At 47.9% G+C, this 24,509-nt stretch overlaps 1 protein-coding gene across 1 annotated transcript; it reads left to right on the forward strand.

Annotated features, from left to right (window-relative positions):
* LOC115316782 lies at positions 1-23,708 on the forward strand. Its single transcript, XM_040211307.3, has 6 exons — positions 1-451; positions 536-776; positions 1,247-1,485; positions 7,333-7,546; positions 23,311-23,534; positions 23,625-23,708. The coding sequence occupies exons 1-6, from the start codon at positions 92-94 to the stop codon at positions 23,706-23,708; spliced, it is 1,362 nt and encodes a 453-aa protein (XP_040067241.1). The 5' UTR covers positions 1-91.
* The last annotated feature ends 801 nt before the right edge of the window (positions 23,709-24,509 follow it).

A 24,509-nucleotide genomic window follows, 5' to 3' on the forward strand; every position in this document is an offset into this window, starting at 1 on the left:
TTGCAGCGTTGCTCACTTGCTCATGGCGTGAGGAACGAGCAAACTTTCTGTTTTCAGTATCTAGTTTGATCTTCCGCTGCTAACGTCGACAATGCCGACCGGGCGCGGTGTTCCGCTGTGTCCGAACCGGTCTCCAGGAAGCCGCCAGCTCCGGGAGCAAGGAAGAGTCATCGGCTATCACATTTTACCGTGTGATGAACTTCACCGAGCTGAGTGGTGTCGGAGGATCGGGAGGAAAGACCCCGGACAGGTTGAGCTCCGCGTGTGTTCCGATCACTTCGACGGGGATCGTGACTACTGTCGCGTAGGAAGTGTGCTTCAAGACGCCGGGCAGACCATGAAGGATGTCCGTCTGAAGCCCGAGGCGGTTCCATCGCTTTGTTCGCCCCTCACCGGGAAGCCTCCCTTTTCCCTAGCCGAAGATCCAGCGTCCAAACGTCAGCGAACTCTGGTGAGTGCACTGTTACGATACAGTGAGCGGCAGACGGTCAAAAACCTCTAGCGCAGCGGCTTACCGAAAATTTTCGGTTTCTAGGACGATGATCCGGTTGAGGAGATGGACTGCTTCGTTGACCAGACTCCTCGTGAGCAGATGCCTCGTGAGGGCAGGTGCCACTTCCGTCACCGAGCATCGACAAGCGACGCAGCGCTTCAGGTGGACCCACCGACTGCACGCGACGCAGCAGTTCAGGTGGAGCCTGGGCTAACTCTGAGGCCGCCTGTCACGAAAGACAGATCGACTAGAACAGACCCTAGGCTGGGAAAAAAGTCGTTTGGTAAGCATGGAAAGAGCTGCCCGTATTCGTCTGCTTGACGAATACTTGCCGTTTTGGAGCCGTTTCACACCATGCATACAGTTGGGTCACTTTGGACTCAGATGTGTACTCAAAGAACTCTTTCCTTTATAATTCTTGAAATAATTTCGGATCCTGCAAAGCAAGTCAGGGACTGTAATTGCAAAAGCATGCGTGCACTTCTGCTTGGCTGTTGAGGAAATGTTCTGCCTCTCCCTCTTGTCGGCGGCTCTCTGAAGTTTAGCAATTTTCGTTTGCGGCTCTTCCGCACTGTCAGTTTGGCCACCCCTGCTGTAGTTGATGTTCATTTCAATATGAACGGGAACTTGGTAGTTCCGGTTCATGAGGTTCTGAGAAGTGTAGTCTTGTGCCAGAACACAATTTTGTAGAAGCTTGTTCTGGTCAGAAGCAGAAGGAAGAACCGAGTATGCTAACCCCTTTCCTTCCTTCAGGCACGCAGGTAAATTTTTACGCGAAAGGTGTGACCAGCCACTGGGTCCAGACGGAAGGCTCGGAGCTGCCTCCTGGCAGCAGCAGTACTGCCAGCAGCAGCGGCCACAGCACCAGCAACCATGCCACCATCACCACAACCACTCCAGTGCCACCGCTTAACCCGGCCCTGGCACCCGCCATGAGCCCCCACGCAAGTGATTCAGAGGAGGAGGAGGAGGAGGAGGAGGAGGAGGAGGAGGAGGAGGAGGAGGAGGAGGAGGAGGAGGAGGAGGAGGAGGAGGAGGAGGAGGAGGAGGAGGAAGACGACGACTACAACGAGGATGACGAGGACAGAGGAAACCCCCTGTACGAGCCATTCGTCAAAAAAGGGTCTGTCAAGTAAGAATGTTTTTTTTTCTTTTAGATAAAGCAGGCTAGACAGGAAGGAACATGTAGTTGCTTGCTTTACAGTGCAACTAATACTACGGTGGGAGATCAAAAACACGACGTCTTAGATCACTCGGCCATCAATCGCAATGTTTGCTTGTTATGAATGGAGCTATATAAACATGTTCAGTGCACGCAGAAATCTTCTCGGAATAGGTTCATTGGGTTAGGGCAAAGAAAATGCAGTGTGCCACATAATTTGCACTAGCAAGACACCATAAATTTTTTAGTAAGTCATATTTGATGCAAGTGTTAGTCCATTTTGATCAAACACTTGCACTTTGCAAAATTTTTAGCGGTTGTAAATAGTGTTGTTTGCATAGAATGTCTCTAACACGTATTAGTCAATTGCTAAGACATGAATGAGGCAATAATGCTCTATTCTTTTTGGTAATGTGAGCACAGAAGTTATTCAATAACTCTAAACACTGTTAACTTTTCCAGGGATGATGCCACCACAAGCGGGGAGCCAGGCTACAAGGAGAGGAAGTTTATTGTATTTGAGAGCTGCTTACGACTGTTGTTTGCAATATGCCAGACATGCTACAGCAGCTGCACCGTGTCTATGAAAGTAAGAGGCACGCTCCTGACTGTGCGCACCTGTTGTCCTGCTAAGCACACACACCGCTGGGACAGCCAGCCGTGCATCAAAAGAAGGGCTGTTGGAGATCTGCTGCTCTCATCGCTCGTCCTGTTTACGGGTGCTTCTCCAACAAGAACCCTGCGGCTGTGGCGTCTCATGAACATCCAAGTCATCTGCAGGAAGACCTTCTTCAATTACCAGCAGGCCATCTTGATTCCAGCAGTCGAACAGGTGATTATGATGCTATCTGATCTTGGCCTGATGTGCTTCTACATTCGTATGCAGGGTTAACACAAAATATATTTATGGTTTCCGAGAGATAAAGTTTACAGTAAACATTACGGAAAAAAAAAAAATTTGTTCCTAGCTGCCCAATGTGCGAAAGATTGTCTGACTTTACGTGATCGCCTTAAGCACGAGACACATGGACAGCAGAATCGTCCGATCCGACAGTCCGAACGCCGCTCCGAATCCCCACCCGCAGGGATCTTGGGGAAGCATTCATTCACGTGCAGAATGCCAACCGAAGCACCCAGCTACTTTCGAAACGTGATATCATCGAGCTCCAGCTGCTCGAGTCATTCCTGGAGGTCTGGGATTCCTACCCCCCCCCTCGCCCCCCAGAGGCGCCTCCGAGTCTTTGACAGGGTACGGCTCCTGTACCACGTCGCCACCAGCGGGTGGAATACGGCACTCGACGGCTACGCCGATCCAAGCGCCAGCTACCTGCTGGGACCACCCGCAAGACGCACGGAGCAGCCTCAACGAGGAGCAAGCCCCACAAGGCCTCGCAAGAACCCCGGCCGCCAAAGCAGGAAAGACAACCCAAAAAGGAACCAGCCCAAGGAGGATAAGTGAGTCCCAGACCCTCTTCTCCTCCCCGCGACGAGTGCTCGGACCTAGTCCACCCCGAGAACTCTTTCGCAAGTTACCCCTTGACCCTCAAGGAAGGTTCCAGTCTCTACTCCAGAGCCCCCCGCGTTCCTTAGCGCCACCAGAGCGCACACGTGTTACTTCGCCGGAACCGGCAACAGCCGGCGAGTTAACCGGACACCCTGTGTCCCACCCAGACCCCAACCAGGGGTCACCAACTCGAGGGCCTTCGCCCCAACCCCAGCTGCCCCTGTTGCAGCCCCGTTGCCGCCCCCTGTGATTCCGACGCCCGTCGAAATCCAAGGACTAAAGGACTACTTTAAAGCGCCAGAAGGGACTCCCCTTCACCTCAACTGTGTTCTATCAGACCCCAGACCACAGTGGCTCGTGGTTAACCACCAGCCCACCTTAGTGCTCGTCCAGGACGTTGTCGCGGAAGATGATATCTTGGCCCAAGCCCTGAATATCGCGGGCATTGTTCCGCAGCTCCAGCCCCAACAAGTCCTCCACCAGCCCCAGCCAGAGCCCGAGGAAGTCGACACCCATCAAGTCGGCGCGGACCGCATCCTGCGGTACCTTGAGGCGCATCAGCCCACCATCCCCCCTCAAGCGGACCAGCCTCGAAATGCCGCCGACAACGACGAAGAGGACCAGAACCTCTCCGAGGAAACGGACTCCCGCCAGCAGCCAGCCCGACAAGCAGGACCACCCCACCCTCCGGTCCGGCCGTCACATTCCCCCCCCAACGTCGACTGGGACAGGGTGAGCAAAACTTTCGGCTACTTCCCACCGTGTGATCCCTCCGCCCTGCAATTCCAATGTACAAGGAACACTGCAGTTAACAACCGCCCCCCACCGCCATCCCAAGTCCCAGTTTTAAGAACGGCCGTCAAATCCATGTTGGAATCCGGAGTACTTAAGCGCACAACAAGAGGCAAATTCCTCAGCCCCATTCAACTAGCCCCCAAAAGTGCAACCGAGAGCCGCTTCATTTTGAATGCGTCCGCCCTCACCCCCCACATGAAAGCGCCGAGATTCTACCTGAAGCCTTTGCCCGTGGCAATTCTTGAGAATCCGCTTCCCAAGAAAGCGTATTTTACGAAGATCGACCTCGCGGAGGCGTATTATCATTTTTCTTTAAGTCCACATACCCAACGCTTGACAACTTTCAAACTGGACAATCAGTATTTTTGTTTCACCCGCCTCCCCTTCGGTTTGAGGCCGGGTCCGTTTGTAATGCAGCAGTTGGCCACAGCACTCTCACGCCATCTTCGCGCGGTCGGGGTGTGGGCCTGGAGCCACTTAGATAATTTTCTGCTCGCCCACCCCGACCCCGCTTTCCTTGCCCGAGTCACCCGCAACTTTGCCCAAGAACTAGAGAACTGCGGCATTCGGATCAATCCAAAAGACACCAGGATGGAACCAACCCAGAACATCACGTTCCTGGGATTTTTACTCGAAGGCAAGGACGAAATGATCGGCCACACAGGGCCACGCAAACAAGACTTGGCCAAGCTGCTCCAACAACTGAAGACACCACTGCCGCCCAAGACTGTCGAGCGCTATGTTGGACATTTAGTGTTTTATTTTTCGTTGTATAGAGGCCATTATCACATGCTTGGACCTTTGTTTCGCCTCCTACATACGCCCCAACCTCTACCTGACCGCTATGTCGACACCCTCCAGCAAGTTTGGACGGCCCTACCGCACCGCACGTCGTGGTGGATTCGATCCCCCACCGAGACCATCGCCTCGGACGCAAGTCCAATCGGAATGGGACTTGCTACAAGCAAAGGCAACCTCGCCATCATCACGACCCCCGCACCAGACATCTACGTTCGGGAAGCTAAGGCTTTGGCGTTGGCCGCCCTCCTGTGCCCGGACCACGCCATAATCCTGTGCGACAACCAAGCCGTAGTACAAGCGATCACCAGAGGTCATGGGAGAGCCCTGCCGTGGCAACTTGCCACGGCAATTTCTGTACTTTTCGTAATAAAGAGCCTCTGGGCTCGATGGATTCCAACCCTGGTGAACCCTGCCGACGCTCCCTCAAGGGTCATCCGCACATGATCCCAAAACCGACCAATGAGGGGGCGCCGCCAGGGGGCACTCCCGGCATTCCTATTTAAGCACCGGGAAGCCAGGGAAGGAGTCAGTCGAGATCCAGCTGGCAAAGGGTAATCAAAACACACACGCTTCCGAACTTGCATGCGACACGACTATCCGTTCGGCTCCACCCAGGAGATCCAAGCACTCCAGCGGAGGCCCGCGTTCACAGATCTCTGGTCCCAGATTGACGGTTTAGCTCACACGAGCGAAGTTAGAAGCTCGTTCTCGTTAGCGCGTGCATTCTTTGCCGAAGCCATCTTTCTCGAATGGGTCAGCGGGATCCACGCTTCCGGCTTCCCCTCGCCTGTCCCGTTATCGCATTCGCTTCGTCCCGCCAGACCCAGTACGTCATCATGACGTTCGCGCTAGCTGTGCTGTCATTGGCTGGACGCATCCGACAATCCGTCCGCCGTGCGAAACTATCTGGCACGTTGGACGCACGTCGGACCGCCGATCCGACGCCTGAAGCGACCAAATTTTTCGGATCAGGCAGTCGCACTGCCGGATCGGACGTCGGATCGGATGGATTTTTCGCACATGTGTCTCGCGCTTTATGTTGCATAATCACATAATGTTATACAATCACGTATGCTTGCGTGATTACAGAACGGTAATTGACACCATGCGGTTGAATCATTCAAACTGATTTATTGGGATATAGCCGGGTCTGCCAATCATAACCGCTGCTTTTTCCGCTTTGCTAGTGTTGTTTCTGCTGCTGTTCGATACACACAGCTAAAAAGTATTGCTCTACGTGGCTCGTGCACTACTGGGCAAGGCATGTGGCAATTTCCTTTAATTTTCATTTGGCTCTGAAACAATTTCATTGCCTTGAAGGTGAACATTTGAGAGAAGTCTTTCTGGTTGGGGAGCAACAATAATAATAAATAAAATGTACACCAACCAAATCCTCGTATAAAGGCAAAACCCTACGTTTCGAGACCAGCTCGGTCTCTTCTTCAGGGGTTGACTGCGGCTATGGCCGTTGAGGAGCAGTAATCTGTTTTCTTCTTCTATGGCAGTGTCTATCGTTTTGCATCGGTGAGGTGGCGAAGTTTGTTCACGTAGCCGGTCGGCAGAGTGCCGAGGGATCTATTTATGTTTTCTGGCGATATTTGTATGTGAAAAGATTCAATAAAAATAGATCCCTCGGCACTCTGCCGACCGGCTACGTGAACGGACTTCGCCACCTCACCGATGCAAAACGATAGACACTGCCATAGAAGAAGAAAACAGATTACTGCTCCTCAACGGCCATAGCCGCAGTCAACCCCTGAAGAAGAGACCGAGCTGGTCTCGAAACGTAGGGTTTTGCCTTTATACGAGGATTTGGTTGGTGTATATTTTATTTATTTTAATTTAATTGTCATATTGGTGCTTTCATCTCACACTTAAAATCTGGTGACAGAGTATGTGTAGTGAGAGGTGGGAGGATAGAAGCTCATAGACCCAACGACACTACTGCCAAATCGCACTGCACACTCTGTGTCACCAAACGTAAACCGGAGGATTTTAATACAGAATGTGTTTGCGGCTGGCTGCTAGCACTCCCTGTAATGCTATTCTGAAAGGGAAGCCTGAAACGAAAGTTAGTTACGGAAGCGACGCAAAATCACCCTTTTGAAAAAGAAAAAGACAGGATGGTGCCAGGTTTCGAACCAGGTTCCCTCCAGTCGTTTACATGATGCTATATTCATGGTCAGCTTTTCTGTGGCAATCCGAAGAGAGGATGAAAGCACGTCTACAGCGGTTGGCACACCCTCGCCCCTAGCATTGACTGCATTGCCACAGAAAGCTGACTGCGAGTATAGACCATCTGTTTTAGCAGCGCACGAGAGAAAAGGGGGTCGTCCCGCAGGTGTGAACGCTTTTGCACGTATGGTGGGAGTGCGCTCAACCATAACAGACACCAACTTTGCATTCCATTCATGCTGGAGGCAGGGCTTTCTTTTCTAGATTATGCACAATGATATTTGCACCAAATGATTTGATTGGACCATTGAGGCACAAACAGTGAGGCGACACATAATATGTTTTGTGTGACCACTGCCCCTACCATAATAGTGCAGAAAAGGGTGCACATTTTCATTGCAGCGTTTAGGCCAGTGTCAAACATATCAGCATTGCCTCGCACAGGTGTGGAAAGGGGAGCAAGGCATGCTGCTGGAGGAGCTTCGTGACCAGCCCCTGGACCTTGCTGGGGACGGGAGGTGCGACTCCCCTGGCTACAGCGCCAAGTACCTCACTTACTCCCTTCACGTGCCCCTCGTGAACAAGATCCTCCACTGTGAGCAGGTGCAGGTTGGAGGTGAGGAAGGGATGCACTCTCTTTATTACAGTAGCTTCAATTTGGACTGAATACTGTCGAGAACGGTTATAACGGAGTCAACGGGAATCGGAAATCGCTTCACTATATCTGCTTCTTTGCATCGTGTGCCCGTGACACGGGATGTGACGGGCACATGTTTAACAAGCCTGCAGAAAGCAGTTGAGGCTTCCCTGCACGCGTCCTCTGCTAGGTTGGAGCCGCTTCTCGCAGCCGCTTCTCGCCAGCTGCGACAAGCTCCGATCGAAAAAAGATCCTGCTATGTACGAACCGTGTCGACAGCTGCTACGGCTGCAGTGGAGGACACCGGCGGCGGACAGCTTTCTTTATGTTTATGCGCACTTCGTCAATGATGGCACTTTTTTGATTCAAGGAGATTGCCTTCGTCCTCCCCGTCGAGCTGCCGGCAGTGCTGGGACTCTCCATTGTTGAGGGACGATGACTCACCGAATCGGTGCTTGAGCAAGTAGACTTTCACGCAAGAGCGACCTCACCGACCAGACACTGACACGGATCACGAAACAAACAAAGGCACGCACGGCACTGAGTTTACGCTCAAGCTTGTTTGTCGTCGGTATAGAGAGTCTAGATTTTAGAGAGAGATGGGCCAACTGCTCGATTGGGGTGACGTGGTTTGTGGGCCACGTTAGCAAAACAAGCCGCAACATGCAAGGAGTCAAAACTCAAAAGCGTTCACCTTCTGCAAACGTGTCCCCGCCTCTCTGCACAGTTTCCTCGCCACACTGGCCATGCGACACAAATGCAGGAGTACTTACTGCTCCCTCTTAAATCTAGGCTTTCTCAGCCATCTCTGCCGGTACGGTGTCGCTAGTGCTTTGAATGCCCTTATTGACATGCCACGATGGCTTCTCTGCGTGAAATGCGGCAAAGCAACTTCCCACTTAAAGGAGCTGTGCAACGATTTCAACGTTGAAAGAATTGGCATCTTCTACTTTTGACATAGTTCACCTTGTCACAAAGGACAGAAAACACACCTCCTTCCTTCAAAATGTTGCGATTCTGCCGCGTAATCGCAAGGCAAAAATGAGAATATTCCCCCACCTGCAGCCGCGAGCGGCAGTCATGAGAAACATGCCGCGTGACGTCAATGGGGGTCTTGTAGAAAGATAGCAAGTTGTGCGGATACCTGCTCGATAAAAGGTAACTTTTCTATAAATCTTGTTCCAACATAAATATAAATGCATCAAAACCTGGTATCATCGACAAAAATTTTATTATACAGAGTTAGTGGGGCCATTTATCCTAGGTCCACAAAAGCGTCAGCTCTATGTGCTACCGCGAACAGAAGCCGGAGGGGGAAGGGGACAGAGCCGGACGGGTATGGCCGGACCCGGATGAGGCTTTCCTCCTTTCACCATATTGTTCGCGCTGCGCCCGCCCGCACGTGGTCACGAGCGGATGAGTTCTCGCTGCTCACTGGTGGCTCTAGAGAGAGAGCTTCCCCGAACCCCGCGCAAACCCCATTGACGTCACAGTGCACGTGACTCGGAAGATGGTGGAGGAGTTAAAAGGTACCAAAAATCTCAATCTTTGTCCATTTTTAACATAAAAACTAGCACACGCAGGCGAAAGCGTTTTTTTGTTTTTTACTTTAGAAATATGATGGCTGGATGGCTGGCGCGCCGCCAATAGCACACCAACTGCTTGCAGCGCCACCACACGCAGTCATTCCGTAGCAGTCGCCGCCCCGGGCAGCGGACGGGAGACTAGCAAGTCGTTCCAAGGACCATAGCATGGATTTGGAGAATGATACTTGCTGTTGTGAGAACACAAATAACTGCTCTGTTCAAAGAAGTAGTCATTGAAGTATCTATTTCAACTCTAAATCTCTCATTTGGCATCTTTCGTTGTTTAGGCGAATTCATGGCAACAGTGGGATGTATAAGCGGGGTTTTTCGGTATCTCGGGGATCGCGTTCCATAGACCTGCGGTTATGAATCAGTATGGTTCAGGGACCGGCAGACGTGATGGAGGACAGACGGAGGATCCCATCCGCGATGGGTCTAGCACTTTTTAGTGTAGAGCGTTTCGCTGTAGGACATTTCGGCGCACGGGTATTTCAGTGCATGTACATTTTGGTGCATGTACATTTTGGTGCAGGTACATTTTGGTGCACGGACATTTTGGTGCATAAACTATCAAAATCGAGTATTTTTTTTTTTTTTTTCTCGCAATAAGCACTGCTTTGGCTAGGAATTCATTTTCTTCTATTTATATTTTGTATACTTGGTCATTTATCTCCAATCACTTACTGATATACAACCTAAGTGACTTTGTTAGGCACAGCATTATCCTGCGCGATGCTTGGAGATGTTTGACGCCATGGTTCGCTCGTCGGTATCTCTTTTCCGACGTACGCACTACGTGCTTCACATCGTGTTTATGCCTTCAGTCGATAGAGGTGGTCTCCTCTATAAAGTTTTGGCTTTATTATTGGTACTGCGTGTAGGAAAACCACCAACAGAATCATAAAGTCGTGGGGACAAAGAAGTTGAACAAGTATTTTGATTCAAGAGGAATCGAACTGAAAGACCACGCTCAAGACAGGTAGACCCCTCTAAAGAAGATCACCCAAGAGAGAAATGGCAATACGACAAACATGAACAAACGCTGGCATGCAGCGAAAAGTCCAAAAAAGGGCATGATGAGCATAGCCTCGGGACCAAAGAAAAATGAAGGAAAAAAAGTGGCATCAGCAACTCTCGGACAAATGCCATCAACTATGCAACCATGTCTATTTTGCGATGGCCACCTGTGGAGGTGATGCTGACACCCCATGGGCAACACTGCTAAACTGCGTTAATCCTTTTTCCGGTGACCGTTGGTGATGTGCTTCAGATTCGCAATGCAAGGGCATTCGGCACGTTACGAGACGCTGATCATCAGTGAACCAATAGCTCTCGATATCTTGACAAAGTTCATCAAGTCAACGACAGTGTACAGGTATGTACACAATTTTGTGAGGTCCAAAAACACTTTTACATTGAATCGTTCAACAACTTGGTGCTCATGTACATGGACAAATGCATTCACTACAAGAATGAAACGTATGGCCCAAGACAAAGCCTCGCTATGCTTGACTGGAATGAGCATGTTGGACGAACGAGCACGTCGGTCTACCCCGTGAAGAACCAAATTCAAAAAGTTACAATGAAATTCCTAGCCACTTTTCTCTTTCTTATAGAAACAGGGCACAGGGTGGTGTGGGTACAGTCCCTAGAAAGACTGGCTAGTCTCCTGTTCAAATGCCTCTCCCCATGCAGCGAGAAGGCAGCGCCGTGGATGAAGTGTGCAGGGGGTGCTGCGCGCAATTGGCGTCCTGTTGGAGTGCGGCCGGTGCGGTTCTACTCGCTGCCTCCACGTGTAGCTGCTGCTGGCGACGCTTTGAATGCGGGCGCTCATTTGTTTTGTGCTTTGTTTTAGATTTAGCTTCAGCTGCCCGAGCATGTGCCATTCTTGATCAGCTACGATGCCCCAAATGCCTCGAGGGAAGCGTCATGTCTTCAAATAAACAACAGAATCGCGACAGCACCTATTTTATGCCCGGTTGCAGGAGTGGCTACTGTTCGTACAAGCCAAAGTTATCTCTCTTCTGGGTGCTTAGGTAAGGACCCAGAAAGGCTGCAGTAGTGGGAACGGAACATAAAGCGCAGTGACAAGTCCCTCGACGATGCCCATGTCGTGTGAAAGACACTCCGAACCCTGTTTCATCGAGAGTACCTTCAAAAATGTCATTCAAGGTGAGGTCATAGAAATTCTTCGCGACCTGTTCCAGCTAGTGAAGGACGCAGTGCCGACAGTGTTTCCAGATGTGCCAAGGTATCTGTCAAAACTTGTGCCTCAGAAGAGAAGGGAACGCAACTTGTGCGATCAAACAACACCACTGCTGCCTGCTAAACACTGGTGTACTGATGCAAAAATGAATGGTGACGATCTCTTCACCGATGATACTTTCTGCAATGCTGCTGTCATCTGCGAATTTAGTGAGTTACAAGCACCTTCGCCCTGGACGAAGGTTGATCTTCTTGACACCAGTGACCAAACAACTTTTACTCACTGCCATATCAGCAGAGATGGTGCTTTAGACCGCTTACATCTGAGCCGGCATGTTGTGCTAAATTTCAGTGTATCGGAAGAGGTAATCGTGAAAGCGACACTACATTCGAGGAGAGAAATTGAAGGATCAAGATATAAAAACCACAAAGGAGGCTGATGATCTGTCGCAAGAAATTGGGAACCTGTGCCCCAGCTGTGAGTTTAAAGGGGCGGTGCAACAATTTGCGGACTTTGGCTAATTGATTGCGGGAATCGATCCGGCCACATATAAAACGAAGGACCGAAAACTATTCTTTCCTGCTTGCCCTAGTTTTCATAAAAAAAAAAATAAAAGAAATTGGTATCTCTGGCACCCCTCAACTCAACATTGAAGCGGCACCAGCTTCGCCTGTGACGTCATTCGGAGTGGCGTTAGTTTCCGGCTGGGTTCTTCTGGCTTCCGTTTCCCCAGCGCTCGCCGGCTTGCTAGGCTCGCCGCTCTCCCGCTCTCCCACCGATTCCCGACCAACATGGCAGCATGGGCGGACGGCCTGAGCGACGTCGAGCGCAAGATGCTTGCGACGCGGCGGGCAGTCAAAGTCGAAGTCGAGGTCGAGACACCAGGAACAATAACGACACCACGATACTACGGACCACGACCAACGCACTCCGTCGAGCGAGGGAAAGACAAAACGTCCGGGTTGCTCGTGTAGCCGCCGCAGACGCCTCGGGCGTCGACGGATGACGGCGACGGCAGGTTTTGTTGACTTGCGGTAGATGGCGCCACAAATAATTCATACCCTTTTAGCAGCAATATTAGGCTTTTGAAGCGCTTCTGCATGCCTAACCAACAAGATTTTTTAACCGTAACCTTAAATCAAGCTTACAATTGCCTAACACTATCACTTACAAAAACCACTCCGAATGACGTCACACCCCAGGTTCCATTTGCGGCCACCATGTGGCCGCAGGTTGGGAAAAAAAGTGTTTTTTATTTTACGATTACGCAGCGAAATAGAGGTATTTTCGGGTATGGTGGCACTTTTTCTCTTACTTATGCCAGAGTAAACAATATAAAAAATACAAGCTGCACATTCGTTCAGTGTTAAAATCATTGCACCGCCCCTTTAAGCCTATGAGCAAATCTTTCAAAGATTCTAATGAGTGCCACTTTTTTATGAGCACTGACTGTCTCGAAAAAAAAAAAAGAAGGTAATTACGAAGACACGAATTCTGAAGACCCGTGCCCTATAGTGCATGAAGCAGAAGCTTAGAAAGGTACCAAACGTACTCGAGGAAATGAAGAGTCAAAACAGACAGCTGTCTAAAACCGAGTTAGAGCAGAGGATCAGTGGCCTTCCCTCTAAGCACCAGCTCGCCGTCAGGATATGTTTCGAAGCCGTCAGACGCAAGTCTGCAAAGGGAATGAAGTACACTGATGAGTGGCTGCTTGAATGCATTTGAATGCAAATGAAGAGCCCAAGGGTGTACGAACATATCAGGCATTACAAGATCTTGGCTCTCCCAGGACGAACATGCCTTGAAAAGCGCATTCTGAGTTTCACGAATGGCTTTGGTTTCAACTCGAACATATTTGATGCCCTTGCTGAGAAAACAGCAGACATGGACGAGTTTTCCTGCCGTGGGAGCCACGTCTTGGATGAAATGAAAATTTTTTGAGTATGCGGACGTCAAGTCAACCGGTGAGATGGCACTATTAATCCAGAATGCTTGTTAAAACCTTCAAGAGCTGTTTGTTTCATGTACTTTTGTATTCTCCACATTACTTGGACAGCTTCGTCGACCTTGCACAACTCACTCCCATTTCCGAGAAGGAACGGCTCGCTGATCACGAGAGGGTGGTCCTCTTTCAACCTTTTAAAGTTAATTTAATCTTTGTTGCAGTCATGTTGATACACTTCATTGCACGGCTACAATGTATCCGCGACACGGGTTAGCAGTTTGCTTGCCTTTCGTTTCGTAGGTTTTGTGTCTTTTCGCGATGAGATTACGAATTCTCCGACCGATATGCATTTGCAAACAAAGTGCTCTCAACTGCCAAGCAAGAGAATGTGTTGCAGCGTCCCTGGTTGCAGCTTGCGTTCAGAGGCCAACTTACTTTCTACTGCAAGGATGCACCGCTTTCCGGTAGACCCCAAGCGCAGAGCTTCGTGGCTTCAGGCCATGAAGAGGGACAAGTGGCAACTGAACAACAACAAATCAAATATGCTCTGCACATTTCATACAAGGGGAGCCACTGCAGTTTTCATTTGTTTTGAGAGGTGATTTACACTTTCAGCACTGTCAGAAGACATAACAAAAAAAAAAAAAACGGAGATACGTGTGTTTTGTCACAACAGAAAGGTTAGCAGAAGGTCAAGTTTCGTTCAAGGTTCCAGTAGTTTCCCGGCTTTTAGAAGCCTACCGTTTGATTTTGCTTGCCATACCCGCTGTTTCGATCCCTGGTTTGCGCGGAGCGGTCAATTAGGTTCGGTAACGAGTGTTCCGTGCCGCCTCTATGAATCGCGGATTTGCATTTGCCGCTACGACTAAACTTCACGGTCGGATGTGTCAGCGACGATGTAAAAGTACGGAAGGAAACGCAGCATGGGGGGCCCTGTTGTGTGCCGCATGCCTTCAGTTTTTTTTGTTTTTTTTTTACAATTCAAAATTGTGTGGGTAACAGCAAAAAAATCAGAGGCTTAAAGTTTTCTCTGGGTAGAACTGTAATGGTGACTACCTTTACGAGCAGAAACACAGGCTTCGAACCAAATTTTGGTAGAAAGCTTAAATATTTATTTACGTTCCGAAGGACCTGCTCTATGAAGCGGTGTGTACCCACCATGTCATTTTGGTTTTGAAGGCGCAATCATGCAACTGCGAAAGACACGTCCCCACTATGTCTGTCTTTCACAGCCTTAATGAACTTAAATAAATTTGTTGTATTATTAGTAGTGAAATCTAGCCAATGGTATACTCTGCCCCCTGCACAACTTCCTGTATGGGCTGCCGTGACATAACCCAAAACAGGGTGCTCGCCTTAGCAAAGTGTGGATGTACACTCACCATTTATGCATGCATGAAGTCAATGCACAAAAAGTGCGACTGGAAATACATGACCTTGTACCCTGCATTCCATCTGAGCTGATAGATGTCTTCCTATTCCTTTTACAGAAGATCCTTCAGACGACCCAATGCACCCAGATTTGCCCCGTCACGGTTTCGTTATCGAAATGCACCCACCACCAAAAACGTGCAAAGATACAACCGACAACAGGCAAGGTTCACAAAATGAGCGGTGTCCGAGCCAAAGGATGTTTCGTGTGACCAGGCATTTAGAACAAACTCCTCTAAAATATTGACAAATCAGCTCACCATATTGACTGTGCACGTGCCTTTCGGCGTACGCTAGTTCGCAAATTTTTTAAAGGAGTTTGTTCTAAAGGCTTTTAAAATGACTATCTCACTTGGGCTGCTTTGGGCATGGGAATATTCTTCCCGCTAATTCAAAGGCCAGGGGAAGGAAAACATAACACAGAAGTATGTACTAAATGCATACCCATCCCTGCCAAGTTTTACGATTTTATCGCAGAGTGCCCGCTTTCCGGCGCTTTCTTACGGTTATCGTATTAGCAACAATATTTGTACAATTTTCCGAATCCCGTATAAAAAACAAATTGCAAATTGTTTCCGCTTGAGCTGCATCTCGCCAGTTTACAAGTCGGTGTTGGCAACACTGGTACATCGACTTGTATGCTAGGGGGTGCAAGCTACCGCTCCTCGTTACAAGGGGTCTAACCGCTAACATCCATCCATCCATCCAAATACAAAATAACTTTCCTTTTAGAAAATCTTCTTTCTTGTGGAAACGTTAATTGTGGCGCACGTCGTGCGTTGTGTTACTGGAACTTTTGCGCAAGATCCATTGAAACCACCTTTACTACATACAAGATGTCGGGGAAAAAATACTTTCAAGTATTTATTCCCAGCTATTCGACCAACTTTCCATTTATCGAGACGTCGCGCAAGGGCGAAAGGTACGCATTTTGTAGTCTGTGCCGCTGCGATGTCAACATTTTGCACGCTGGTTGCCGGGACATTTTGTGTCATCTGAATACAAAAAGCACAAGGACTCTGCAAAACTAGTTGAAACCAACGAGAAGCTTGGAGGCTAGCTTAGCCAATCAATGAATCACGACACTTCCGGAGCAGGGTGCCTTTTACAGCATTTTTGATTGAACAGAAAGTGCCATTCATGGCGGCTGATCACCCCGGAGACCTCTTTCGGAAAATGTTTCCAGGCTCAAAAAAAGCTACTAACTACGCTTGTACTCGGACCAAGACAGCTGTGATAGTGAAGGAAATGGCTGAAAAAGAGATTGGTGATGTTAGCAGTTTAAGGTCCGTGCCGTTCTCTGTCGCAACTGACGGGAGCAATGACGTTGGCAATGATGCCATGCTTTATCCCATCATAGTCATGCTTTGTGACAGGACGACTCGCACTGTCCTTCTCGCGATGCCTGCTCTCGAAGGCGACCCCACGGGACATAACATTGGTGCGCTTGCCATGGAGACGTTAAAGAGCAAGAACATTCCTATTCGGAACTGTATTGGCATGGCATGAGATAACGCTCCAGTCATGATTGGATCCAAGAACAATGTTGCTGCTGTCGTCAAGGAGAATCACGAGAACATTTTGCCGTCATTGGATGCTGCTGCCATTTAATCAGTCTGGCGGCACAGGAAGGCTCAACATGCCTCCCAGTAAGTGTGCATGAGGCATTAGTTGATGTTTACCAGTGTTGCGGAGTTGCCACTCCGGAGTTGGAATGATTCTGGAATCACTCTGCATTTTTGCGACTCGGGAATGAAATGGGAATGAAATGGCGGCAACGTTGAGGGGAATGGAATGGGAATGGAATTAGATGCCTTTTGCCCGGCATGAATGTTTTATCTTAGAGACAGAAACAATTGAGCTTGCGATTCTAAAATGTAAGGAGCTTAGTCTTGTCCTTCCTGAAAGAATGACAGACGTACCGGTGACCCTCGGTTTTGCTGTAGAAGATCAAAGGGCGGATTATAGAACAGTAGAGGCAATGAAGAGGAGGTTGGAGTGCTGGTGTAAATTATCTAGGGAAGATCAAATGAAGTACAACTAACTAGCACGGCTGGAGGACAACAGGGACAGAGGAAAAATGGGACTCCCTACTATGCGGCTCCGGCCAAAAGTTTCAACCCTGTCCCCCAGTGGGTCTGGTGTTAGGCGACGCCGACAAGGTTCAACTGGAGGGAAATTGGAGACTCCTTCACTGGGGGAAGAGGTGGGGGGATGTTTTTAGTTTTTTTTTGCCAGATCCCCCAAACGCCTGCCTGACAATCACCTTCATGACCTGGTGATATTTACAGAAACGCAATAGCTTGGGGGAAAAAAATCAGTTTTTTTTTTTTTTTGTTTTCTTTTTTAAGGCTAGGTGGCACAAAATATTGCCTGTTATGAGGGGTAAAGTCGTTATTATCAATCTATCCATCCAGAAAAATTCAGGTAGCGTAGTACGACTGCTAAAATGGTAGATCTAACATGCATCAAAGAGTGTGATTAGATACTTTTTGTGCTGGCACTGCCTACATGCAAATGCCTCCTTCATGCTCCAGAATCTGTGCTTTTCCAATACAAAGCTGCCCCAAAATTAGTTGTTTTTTTTTTATCAAAGAATTTCACCAAAACCTAAATGGCTGGACCACCACTACGTATTCATTAGGGAATCTACAAAGGTAATTTCCAACGAGTTTGCTTCTCTTTTGCGAAAAATATAACTGGGAAGCTTCAGAACACCTACCATGAGAAAGATATATCTTCAACCTGGATGAGGCGGCACTCTTCTACATGATGCTGCCCAGTTTCACTTTCACTCCGAAAAAGGAACGTGCAATGGAGCGATACAGCGGAAGGACATAGTCCATTTTGGGTCAAATATTGGTGGCAAACAGAAGCTGCCACTTCTGGTGATCGGCAAAGTGCAGAAGCCCATGTACTTTCGCATTGCTCGGCTGCCAAAGGATGTCATCTACCGGTCGAACAAGACGGCGAGGATGACGGTGCCACTCGTTGAAGAGTATGTCCGCGTGCTGGACCGGAAGCTGGACTGAGAAAACCGAAAAGTTATCTCCATTGTCGACAATTACCTGGGGCACGAAAAGATGGACAACCTGAAAGTGATTACAATGGAATTTCTTCCCCAAAACATGACGTCCGTACTCCAGCCAATGGATCCAGGAGTCATTGAAATCATTCGGAAGCACCACAGGAAAAGTCTCCCCCTGGCAGATTTTGCTGTAATACGACAATAAAAAAGAGTGCCGGGGCAACCTCCTTGGTGCAGTGCATCTCATCGACAACACCTGGAAGCAGGTTCTGCCATTGTCGATCATTAACTTTTTCTCTCGTGCCACAAGTTCATTGGAGCCAGAGACACAAAAGTGCTGCGACTGCACCGAACTCTGCGAAGAAGTGCACAGACCGATCGGTTGTGCCGACCGTGGTGCAGACGGGGACCTTGATTCCAAAGATTACGCCCCGTACGAGAATGATATTCCAGTGACCGGCAACATGATTGACGCCGAAATTTCTTGAACACCTCACAGAACAAGACGACAAAGAGCCTCAGAAAATTCTGATGGAATTTCCTGAGGCTTGTCGTCGTCTTAGGAATATGCTTTACTTGCTCAGGAACAAGGTTAAAATGCACCGGTGGTGAGGAACGGCTGACGCGATGCCTCAAACAGCTTCACTACATTATCATTCAAGATGCCTTTGAACGCAACTGTATGCACTAATGGACAGATTTCTAAAATTGGGGGATTCCGTTATGATACATTCCACACATTAAGAGTTATTGGTTTTTCACATTTCAAAGCACCTAGGCATTGAGCGTGCCAAACTTTGGCTGATTCGGCCCATACTAATTACTGCTCACGCAGTTCTTAACGTCGTTTTCTGCTATTGTTTGCAGCTCTCCTGACTAAGAACAAGAAGGAAAGCAGGGTTCAGGGAACACTCAGTGAAGTTGAAAGAGCTACTATGAAGTGGCTTGCCCATGCTCAACAAAGGTTGGATGAAGAGACCGGACCAAGAAATAAGGAAGCTTCTCCACGCGTTAACGCTTTTTTTTACCCAAGTAGGTTTTACAACCGATTGATACTAAATTCTTAAAATGATCCAACAACCTCTGCATCAGAATTAATTGGGGGGCTAGTTGGTTGAACATCTAGACGGTGGTTTTGAAAGCGCAAAAGACTGAGAAGAGAAGGAGGGGACAGGACAGAGCGCTTACTTACAACTGTCAAATTTAATAGAGCATCTAGAGAACGACAAGGTGGAAGTGAAAAAAGAAAAGGAAGAAAAGAAAGATGAAATTAAAGTCACTGCTGCTAAAAAGAACATATTTAGTTTTATAAATCGAAATAAAAATTATTTTAACTTCAGCCAAAGGCAAAGTACTTGTCACGTAAAAAAAACTCTATACTACAAAAAGCAAAAGAAAAAGAAAAACATGAAATAGAAGTTTGGCTTTGGAAGACCTTCTCAACATCATACAAAAAGAATATGCAAGATCGTTCGCTCCGAGATGTGGAGGCAGGTCCGTTACTTCAGGACTTGCCTCTGGGCTCTTGCCGGTTGTGGAGACCCCGGTGGCGGCCAAGGACGAAGGTACAGAGCCTTCCTTGACAGAGCAAGTAAGGAGACGGAATTCCTGTGGTCTTCATATATTCCACATATTAAAAGTCTCCGTGCCCAAAATAACCAACGCAAGGGAGATTACGTAACCTTGTTGGGGGATGCTACAATACCTACAGATATAGGCAAGATACTCGAAAAAGGTCCAAAGTTTTGCACACCACCAAAAATGCAGGGCGTACAGCTGGTGTCTAAGATACACGACATAGCGGCTAAGGCCCAAGAAACTGATAGAATTCGATGTGTGGACGATTGTGTTGATGTGCTGCTACATACTGGTCAAGTTAATGACAAGAATATGAGAATTCCTTCTATTGTCAATTATTTCAAAACGAATAGCCTAAGCCTTCTAGTTTCTGATAAAGAAGGAGGTTTCGTTGTCATTCCTAGGTCACTCTACTTCGAAAAAGCAGGGAAGGCCATAGAGAAAAACTTTAACCAGTTGCATGATTTCAAAACCAAGAGAGTGAAGGCAAAGGCACTCCAACTGTGCCACAGGCTTGAGCTGGAGCAATTGAGGAAGACAATTACTGCTACAAAAAAGGACCATTTGGATATGTTTTTCACGGCAAAAACACACAAGGACGAATGTCCTTTCCGAGTTGTGGTCACTGAGAAAGGGTCTTGGCAGGGTTTAATGTCACGGTTCCTCTTAAGCCATTTGTTGAATCTCCAGCTGAATGACCCATTCCTAATAACAAATTCAGAGGAACTTATTAAGTATCTGCAACTAAATGCAATGACAGTGCGCTTCGGCTTCTCACTTGATGTGGAGGATCTGTTTTACTCAGTACCTCACATCAAATTATTTGCAGCAGTAAGTGAATGTATTGAAGCCAATGGAACTATTTCATTTCAAAACAAGTGCGGCATTCCGATAGAGTCCTTCTTAGAACTTTTAAAGCTCTACCTTTCTGCTACAGCCGTCACATTTGAAGGTAATTCTTTCCTACAAAAGAAAGGTATATGTATAGGTTCCTGTGCGGCACCTATATTATGTGATATTTACTTGTCCCAATGTGATCGGGCAATAGACAGTACACTTTCTAACAGCCATGTATCTCATATTTTTCGATATGTTGATGATTACCTCGCTCTCCTTCAACATCGTCCAAGTGAGAATGAGACGCAAATATTCAACATCATCCAATCTAACTTTTTAGAAAATGGCCAAGGTCTCAAGTTCACCCAGGAATCACCAGTGAACTCCGTACTCCACTTTTTAGATCTAAGACTGGTGTTCTCCGACAACCACGCTTGCTGGATGTATTCCCCTCGATCGAAGAAAGGTCTTTTACAGTATGATTCGGCTCACTCCAAAATTATAAAAAGAGGAATCGCAAAAAATTGCCTGAATACAGCCCTTAAAAAATCTTGCATGCACTCAGCGGGGGAAAGCTTCGATGCTCAAGTGCAAAGACTGAAAGCGTCGGGATATCCGAATTCCATAATATATGACGTCGCCGAATCCTTGATGACCTCAAATAAAAAACGTGACACTGAAAAACGAAAGAAACACCGACCGATTGTTCTGCCATATATACACCGCTTGTCCCACAACTTGAAGAGAACAGCTGCGAAGTTTCAAGTCCAAGTGGTGCTTTCAGCTCCGGACAAACTAAAAAGGCTCTGCCCTAAGATCAATTGCCAACAGCATCAACAGGCAGAGTGCAGTGTAAAACATCGACTCAAGTATGTGGATTGTCAAAGTGGAGTGGTATATCAAATACCGTTTACATGCGGCAAAATGTATGTAGGTCAGTCGGGGCGATGTATTAATACCAGATTAAGAGAACATACCCAAACAATAAAATCCTCACCATCGGGACATCTTGCGGTGCATGTCAGAGACTGCAAATGCTCACCAACATTCAACCACACCAAAGTTCTAAAGCGGTTCCGTGACAAAAACACCAGAGAACTGTACGAGGCTCAAGTCATCCTCACCAGTGGCGACAAGTGCATAAACGCGCCATCAGTGACCCTAACACAAAAAGAACTTCAGTTCTTTCGGTGTTTCCCCTGAAGACCTGAAACACAGAGAGAACCTCAGTTCTAGCGGTGTTTTATCTGAAGATGTTTTAGCCGTTTGCTCAGCGTAATTTTTTTCTCTTCTATTTCATGTTTTTCTTTTTCTTTTTCTTTTTGTAGTAGAGAGCTTTTTTTTACGTGACAAGTACTTTGCCTTTGGCTGAAGTTAAAATAATTTTTATTTCGATTTATAAAACTAAATATGTTCTTTTTAGCAGCAGTGACTTTAATTTCATCTTTCTTTTCTTCCTTTTCTTTTTTCACTTCCACCTTGTCGTTCTCTAGATGCTCTATTAAATTTGTCAGTTGTAAGTAAGCGCTCTGTCCAGGGGGGCTATGTTGCGCTTTTTGCACTCCCAGGAGACTTGGAAGAGGGAAGTGACGTCAACGACTAGAGCAAATGCAGATTGGATGTTGACAGAAGAAAACGAAATCAACATCCAATCTGCATTTGCTGCGTTGTTGACGTCACTTCCCTCTCCCTAGTCTCCTGGGAGTGCAAAAAGAGCAACAAAGCCCCCCTGTCCCCTCCTTCTCTTCTCAGTCTTTTGCGCTTTCAAAACCACCGTCTAGATAAACAACAACCTTTGCCCCTCAATTACGACACATTTCTGTGAAATGTGTTGTCCCAATAAGATACTATTTTGGTACCCACAATGTCCAGTAAGATTTTTCCAGGAAGCTCTTCTGGAGGTTTTTCAGAGTTTAACTTGGGATGCTTTTGGGAACTTTTTGGAAGTTGCCTGGGACATCCCAGGGATGTCACTAATGTCCCGGAACAATATACTTGGGATTTCCTTGGGACATTTCTGCGTTGTCTGGGTAGAAGAGGGCCACCTTCCCCACAAGCGTACATCTGCCTCAACCCAAGACCGCAATCCTGCACACCATGAATAACACTTCCACGGCTCTGAACCTTCGCTGCTCGCAGCAGCCTCCGACCATCTGGCAGTAAAACTGCCGTGGACTCCGCAAGAAAAAAAAAAAACCTCAACCATTTGACTTTTATGGACACCCAACCGGACATCCTCGTCATTCAAGAAGGTGGTGGAGTGCTCAACCTACGCAGCTAAGACATGTTTTCCCAGCCGAGCATTACCCATTGTCGTCAGGGCACTGCGGACGAAAGCACCACCCCATGGTGGTGCTTCCATCCTGTAATCCCTGTAACGATATATACAAGGATTATGAGTGTCGCCAGACTAATGAAGTGGAATAACTCTGCCTCTTTTCCACTCTTTAGGTAAACAACCATCGTTAAAAGATTTAGAGAAATTATGATCCAAGATTATAGAGCTATTTTCACTTGTGTTTTGCAAAAACTTTGAATTAATACCATCAAGGCCACAAGAAAGACTATGATCACTTTAGTTTACTTATGAACGCTGGGAAAATCCCAGTAAGAGCCTTCATAAACGTCCTTCATTGAACCTTTTTGTTTGCAATGTTATGACTGAGAAATGCTATGCATTGCGAGGCTGCATGCTAATCCCTCTTTTGCTTTGTTTTTTCATCACTAGTGAATGTTCACGTCACAGCTCCCAAGAACAGATGGATGACGTCCAAAAAGTTCCAGTAGTAGCTAGGGAAGAATAGGGCCCGAACATTGACGACATGCGGCGACTGCTAGTGCGAGGCCGAGCGCTCAACGTAAGACCCCGGCAGCTAAGGACGTGATCGAGGAGCGCGGCACTGACGTCGTGTACGTACCAGCTGGATCCACCAGTCTGCTTCAGTCCACTGACATGTTTTGGAATAAACCATTCAAGGCCAGTCTTCAGAGGACCTGGGAGGCTTTCATGCGAAAAGAGAAGACTCCAAAAGGCAACCTGCGAAAGCCATCACGGAAGGACGTCCTGGACTTCGTAGCCAAGGCATGGTCTTCCATCCCGGAAGAAACTGTCGCGCATTCATTCAATCAAAGGGCCTGGCATCGCGAACGCGCTCGACAGGTCTGAGAAGAGTGATCTGCACGAGCAGCTCTCCAATATCGGCGGCAAAGACATCCCTGACAGCAAAGAAGTCATCGCGGAAGCTATTGCATGTGGCGTGAAAGGCAGCCGCAAGAAGCTGCGTTCTGCTGCTTTTGAAGCAGTGGAGAAAGCATTGTTTACAATGTTCCTGGACACCAGAGCTGCAAATGTTCCGGTGAGTGGAACACTACTCCAGAAGGAGGCAAGAGATTTCGCTTGCATAATGAAATTTAACACTTTTGTTCTAAGTGCTGGCTGGTTGCAGCGCTTCAAGGAATGCCACAACATTGTCAGCAAAGTCATTAACGGTGAGTGTCAGTCAGTGGACAAAAAAGAGGCTACAGCATAGGTGAAGAGCAGCATTGGTCAGTTGTTGGAGCAGGGAGATGTGTTTAAGGCTGACGAGACTGGACTTTTTTTTTTCAAATGCTGCCGCAGAGAACTGTATTGCTCAAAGGCGATCGTTGCCATAGTAGGACGCAAAGCAAGGTGCGCATCACTGTGCTTCTTAGTGCCAACATTGAAGGCTCGTAGAAGATGCCAACATTGGTGATCGAGAAAAGCACATCTCCACGAAGCTTCAAAGGAAAGCAGAAACTAAGGAAGACGATTGAAAAGACACTCGGAGTGAACCCAGGAAGTGAACAGATTCGACACACCATGGTGGAGGGAGTGGGGAAACTGGAGTATGTTTCCAACAAGAAGCAATGGATGTCAATAGACATTTTAGCCAAATGGCTTCACGACTGAGATGAGAAGCTCAAGAAGCAGAAGATAAAGATCTGCCTATTCTTGGACAATCGCACAGTTCAACACACAACTGCTGTACTTGAGCGGTAATACAGCCCCTCGACCAAGGTGTCATCATGGCTTTCAAGGCGGACTATTGAAAGCGTCCGATTGACAGGGTGTTGATCAACATGAGCCTGAAACTCAGTACCAACATCCGACTTGTATATGGCGATCGAGATGCTTCAGGTCGCATTGATCAGCATTAACGTGCAGGAATCCTTCCAACAGCCGTCCTGCCTGGCACCCCTTTTCGGGGCCCCCAGCCGTCCCACCTGGCGCTCCTTTTTGGGGCCTCCCGGGCCCCCGTCTGGACGGGCCCTGTCAGCGAGAAGCCGTGGACTTCGGCTAGGAGCCGCTG

The sequence above is a fragment of the Ixodes scapularis genome, unplaced genomic scaffold, assembly GCF_016920785.2.
Source record: "Ixodes scapularis isolate PalLabHiFi unplaced genomic scaffold, ASM1692078v2 PGA_scaffold10__122_contigs__length_95168666, whole genome shotgun sequence".
NCBI classification, from domain to species: domain Eukaryota; kingdom Metazoa; phylum Arthropoda; class Arachnida; order Ixodida; family Ixodidae; genus Ixodes; species Ixodes scapularis.